A 6,000-nucleotide genomic window follows, 5' to 3' on the forward strand; every position below is an offset into this window, starting at 1 on the left:
ATATTTGGAAAGGTTACTTTATCTGTCCAAATAAAGCAACTCCTTACTTACTCTTTAATACAGCATGTGTAGCTTAGAAATTAAACATACACATACACAAATCTAGACAGACAGACCATTAACAGAGGACGTGTACTTGAATGTACACCCTTCCCACCACACACCTAAAGTAATCCCTCATGTATTTTTTTTAAACCAATCCTCCCCCCAAAATATACTTTTCTTCCTAAGAGTTCATTACAATTTAGCTCCCCACTTCTACGCATTCAGTATTCTTTGACCTATACTAGAACAAGTTTTCCTCCCAGCTCAGAATACACAGGGTGAAGGTGCATGTTATTAAGCTGCAAAACTGGCTCAGCTGCAGTCGAAGAGATAGCCCCGATCTTGTTCCATCACTAACCCTCTACCTGATATCATATCAGTCACTTCTTTGACCCTACATTATTCAGATCTCTAACATGCAGAAGACTGGACCAGGATGGTGGCATGGAGAAGGCAACAATTTTCTTTTGACAGGCATGCCATAACATCTAATGAATCCCTCTTCAGAACTATTGTCTGACTTGCCAAATTGAGCCACAAACATTTCCTTCTAGGACTAGAATACTCAGGAAAGTCATCACATCTCTTTGCAACACTGCTTCCTTAAGGACACCAGAATCATAAATTCAACAAAAGTAAGAGGGAATGCTGCTTTCACTTGACTGTTGGTATGCTACATAGCTCCAAAGCCTACAAAATGCATTATGCTTAGTAAAAGTAAATACTAACATACTGGGGCACCTATCTGAGGTCTGACCTACCTTCCATTGTATAACAGCAAAAAAAAAAAAAAAAAAAAAAAAAAAAAAAGAGGGAGGGAGGGGGGAAGGGAGGGCACGCAGGGCACAAAACCCCCCAGTTCTCTGGTCAACATAATAGCAAAACAACAGAACAACAGATAGATGCTTATAAAAAGCCAGAGAAAAGCACTGAAACAAGACTTGGCAACAATGTCTTTTTTTTATTCCCCAACCCACTCCCCTGCAGACACCACAATACAGATGAAGAAAGATAAGACAGTAACTAACAGTATATATAACAACTGTTACATATATGACAACTGTGTTCTAGGCCTAGCTTCAGCCAGCTAAGAAACAGAAGGCCTAATCCAGATAAAGAAATGGAAAGAACAGAAACCTAATTCTGAGCTTTAACCTGGTCTAGAGAGGCAGCTAAAAAGGTCTAGAAGATTCAGCGGTAGGAACTTCACCTACTCCTGCTTTTGAAATTAATAAAGCGGTAATAAACATTAATAAAAAGAATAAAGAAGAACTATTGACACTTGGTTCATCTCTAGGACAGTATGCTTATTTCTAAAACGTGAAAAATTGATTAGGATTTGGTCATATTGCTAGTCATATTTGCTTAACTGTTTTGTACCTCAGGAAGGCAGAATCCTGACAGATTACAGGAACAGACTCACAATAGAGCAGTAACACACTACAATTCTTGGGCACACTGTCACATCCCAACACTCTTCCTCCAAGCACTATGCTGACAGAAGGAGGGAACTCCTGTCTTGCTCCTGCCCAAAAGCCCCTGCTCCCAAATCAGAGCAATGGATGAAGCTGAGTATACACCAACAGTAGGCAGATCCTTGGTGCAGGAAAGACCCTGTTCAGACTTCAGATGCAAAAAACCTTATTTTTTCATAACTGCATGTAATTCTTTCCTAGTCAGTTAAACCTATGAACAAGCAGGCTTTTTACATGACAACCAAAGCTAAAGTTACACATACAACTCTTTACTAAAATGTGAGCACCAGGTTACATATATAGGATTTGCTAGTTTGAAACCTAAATTAATATCCCACTAAGTTTTAAATGTTTCTTCATCTTTAGAACTTGACTTATTTCTGTTACCCTTCAATTATTTAGCTCATGGTCTTAAAAAGAAACCACTAACAATACAAAATACATTACTCAGAAAGTAAGCATCCTAGTGGTTTCAATATGCTAATAAAAAGCCTAAAATTGTCAAGGTAGTTTCAAAACAACTTACAACCAAATAGCACGTAATTGCATATCCAGCAGATATATGGCAAGCAGATTAAAATCTGACAGCTGAAACTATTACTGATCCTAGCTCTGTATCTCTCATCCTAGAGGCCAGCATATGATAGCTACTCACAAACCACCATCTGAACCAACATTTCTTTCAGCCTGGCACACTAAACCTATCGCTAGCCACTGCCCCATCCATTTCAGTGCCACAACAATACCACTCTTTTGTATGCCAGTGTTCTACAGCTGACATGGAACAAGTCTGGCTCTAGGAACCAGCTCAGAAGTCCTATCTTCAGCATTTAAAATGCATGCAAGAGAAAGAAACAACATCCAACTGTTTTCTGAAAAAAAAAAGCAAATGCAGTTTTAACTAAAATCTATTTATTTCCCTACAACTACTCTGAGATGACAAACACTTTAATTTTTACTGGTTTTAGAGAAGGAAAAGTTTGATTACTTCCAGTTGTAGGAAACTGTTGACTCACCATACTTTCATCCCCATTACATTTAAGAACATGTTACATAGAAAATGCCTACTCTGTGATTTTCACACTTCATTCTGCAGTTTTCTATATAAGCTGCAAAACTTTCAGTTACTTGGTCCAGCCCAGCCTGTAAAAACCTTAATTCTGAAGAGCTATCCAAAGACCACAGTTGATAAAGATCACATAGTATTGCAGGAAGGAAAGGAGAATAATTTTAGCTTCTCTAGACTGTTCTCATATCTTAGACAATTTCAAGTGGCACACCCAGAAACTTACTCATTTTTTAATATACCTTCCCATGCTGCAATCTTCTTAAAATGAAAGAGCAAGTTACCAACATAGAATGCAGTAATTAGAACCACATAAATAGTCCGTCATCAGAATACATAGGATTTGTTCACCCCAATAATGCTATTCACATTCTTCTCCAACAGCTCAAAGATGTAGAAAGACACAACAGAAGAACAAGTTCGCTCTTATTCTAAGAAGTCTTCTTAAAAGTTCCTAACTCTGTAAAGCACATGCATCTGATTAAAGATGCAGCTACCTCACCATCTATCAAGATAGTATACTGTCGTCTTCTTAAACTTTAAAGAAGTTACCCTCTTTTGAATGCTACACTGCACAAGAGAAAGGCAGAGAAGTTATTGATTGGGTGAACCAGACCCCTCCAGGTCATCTTTGCTCCTCCTTCCTCAGGTCTTACCACGAGAGAGCATCCCCTATTACTACAGACGAGGAGAGCATCCCTCTGCACTGTGAGTCGGGGCTAACACTCTCAAAGGACTTTAAAATGGCTCAAAATGTTTCACCAGTTCGAGTCAGTAATCACCTGCACTCTCTCAAATCTCATTACTTCTGACCAATTCATGAAAAGCAGTAAGAACAACCTTTCTTGGCCCTGTTACAGAATTATAACTTTTGGAAGAAAGTGAAGTTTAATCCCAAGATACAATAGAAAGCACACAGTTCCAGCCCCCTGAATGCCTTCTTGTTATCCATCTCTGAAACTTGGGAACTTCAGGTATTGTCATTTCAGACAGTTAGGAAAGAAGTTGGGATCAACACATAGCCCCTTTGATAGCCCACAAACTCTTTGCTCTATCATCAAGAGGCAGTAACTGCGACTTTTGCGGGACGATGGACAGCCCACGTCTCATTTTGGAGGACAGCGACTTCAACACAGCCCTACTGACCCACCCACTCCCTCCAAGGCAGGAGGCTCCTTCCTACCTGTTTGCTCACAGACTAACCTTTTCCATACACTCCCGAGCACCCTGACGAGCCCCCCAGGGCTGCAAGCTCCTCTCCTGCTAACGCCCACCCCAAGCCCAAGGCCAGGCTGTCTTCTCCCTCTCCCTGCGCCCCGGACCCTTCCACCGAGCGGCTCTACAGCGCTTCCCCTTTCACGCCAGCCGTCAGTTTCTTCCTCGTTTAAAAGCCGACCTGCGCTTTTCCACACACACACACAAAGGACGCAAAGGAAATTAAAAAATAAAAAAGAAACACCACCCACACAACAAAAACACAAGCAACAAAACACAACCCCACAACTCACCACCCAAGTCAGTCCCCCGCTGCCGCCGCCGCCGCCACCGCCGCCTCCTCCTCCAGACTTTGCCATTTTCTGCCCGTTTCTCCTCAGCCGAAGCGAAGGCGCAAGGAGGCAGCCGAGAGGGCCGACGCCGAGGCTCACAGCGCGGCGCGCCCGCCCTTCGCGCTTCGCCCCGGCCCCTCAGCCGCCGCGCGGGCCCGGGAGCCCCCCGCAGCCCCTCACCCGCCCTCACACACAGGCACCCCGACACCGAGAGCTGCCGACCCCGCTTCGGCCCGCCTTCTAGTTCATGCCGGGAAGCACAGCTGAGGAGAAAGAAAATAATCCGCCGGGATAGGCGAATGGAGGCGAGGGCTGCCCTGGCCGCCCCGCGGCCCCGGCGAAGGGAAGGAAAAGCGCCCGGCGGCGAAGGGCCGAGGAAGGAAGGGCAGCCCTAGAGGGCCGCGCCGCCCGCACAAAAGCGCCTTTCCGCCGCCCGCGCTCAAACTCGAGGCCGGGAGGCGGCGGAGCGGGCCCGGCCGGGCCTGCGGCTCTCGCTAGTTTAAAGGGACTGCCGGTGCCTTCCCCTCACGGCAGCGGCAACAACAGCTGCCGCTACCGCCGCCGTAGCGCTGCCGCCTCCCTCCTCCTCCTCCTCCTCCTCACCTCCGGGCGCTCTCCCCCGCCCCCCCTCAGCCACAAAGGCCCGGAAAATAGATTAATAATAAAATCTCTCTCCCTCGTCCCCTCCCCCGCCACACGCGCGCCCGCGCACCCGCACTCGCGCGCCCGCGCAGCCCCCGCCTCCTTCCCCCGGCCCCCCCTCCCTCCGCGCGCTCCCCCCTCACGCAGGCACGCACGCACGCACGCAGACAGGCAGGCAGGCAGGCAGGCGTCACGCGGGGCTGGGCCAGCCCTCCTTCCCCTCCTCTTTCCGCCCCGGCGCTCGGTGCCGCTCCGCCACCGGCCCTCGAACCGCGACCGCCGGCACCCCGCGCTCAGGCAATAAGTGCGCTGCCCCTGTCCGCCATTCGCCTCCCAACGCCGCCGCCGGCCCCGGCTGCCCTTCCCTCCCTTATCCCCGCGCCCCGTCCCCGAGCCGGCCCGCCAATTACGCGCCGGAGGCGGGCAGGGCTGCGAGGAGCGCCGGCCAATGGGGGTAGCGGAAAAGGGGCCTTAGTGACGTCACTGCGGGTGGCAACAGGGAAGGAGCCGTGCCCCCGCGCGGGGGCGCTGCCGCGCGCCGCGGGGGGAGGGGCGGCGCGAGGGACGGCGTAACGGTCGGGGCAGGGCGGCAGCGGAGCTGAGGGGAGGCAAAGCGAAGCGGGAGGAATTTACCGGCCAGGAAGGTGCCCCCACCCGGGAGCGAGCGCTCGGGGTTGGCCAGGCACGGCTGCCCCCTTCTAGCGGCCTGTCAGGTGGACGCAGCGGTAGGTGGGTGGAGAGGAGGAGATGCCGTGGGTGGGACAGGCGTTTGGGGGTACGGCGGTCGGCTACCCCCTTTCCAGCGGCTCCATAGCTGGTCCCAGCCGCTGCTACCGCTGCACCCTGGGGCGGTTTGAAGAGGATTAAAGTGCTGATCCTCCAGGCAGGAGAGTGTTTATAAACCACTGCCCTCTTCTGGACCGTGGTGATCAGCCTGAGGGGTTCTTCATCTCAGACATCATGCAGAACTTTATTCTGCTACTGTTAGGAATGCTTTTGAACATCACCGTGTTAAGCCGCCTTTTTGTCAGTGAAACGTTGCCTTATTATAGGGTCACATAATAAAGCACTCTGTTCTGCACACAGTACACAACCCTGTTCTAAAATATTTGTTGTTTTGAAAAAAACATCCCGTGGTGTAACTTAGCATCTACTTCTGAGGCCCAAGTGGTTTGTGTATGAAGCCTAAAATTTATGTTATTTTAGGTATGAACATGAAAAGCAC

At 48.9% G+C, this 6,000-nt stretch overlaps 1 protein-coding gene across 7 annotated transcripts in view; it reads right to left on the bottom strand.

Moving 5' to 3' along the window:
- TOP2B (DNA topoisomerase II beta) overlaps positions 1-5,115 on the bottom strand; it is a 67,157-nt gene extending 62,042 nt beyond the window's left edge. For 4 of the 7 annotated variants that reach the window (XM_074575049.1, XM_074575045.1, XM_074575048.1 and 1 more), the window contains exon 1: positions 4,095-4,759. In XM_074575049.1, the coding sequence (XP_074431150.1) occupies positions 4,095-4,160 (66 nt within the window). In that variant the 5' untranslated portion in view covers positions 4,161-4,759. Of the gene's footprint in view, positions 1-3,789; positions 4,760-4,930 lie in introns of those variants that run through there. The other 3 variants (XM_074575044.1, XM_074575043.1, XM_074575047.1) reach the window with 3 other exon arrangements.
- Between the last annotated feature and the right edge of the window lie 885 nt (positions 5,116-6,000).

Source organism: Larus michahellis, chromosome 2 (assembly GCF_964199755.1).
Source record: "Larus michahellis chromosome 2, bLarMic1.1, whole genome shotgun sequence".
Taxonomy (NCBI): Eukaryota; Metazoa; Chordata; class Aves; order Charadriiformes; family Laridae; genus Larus; species Larus michahellis.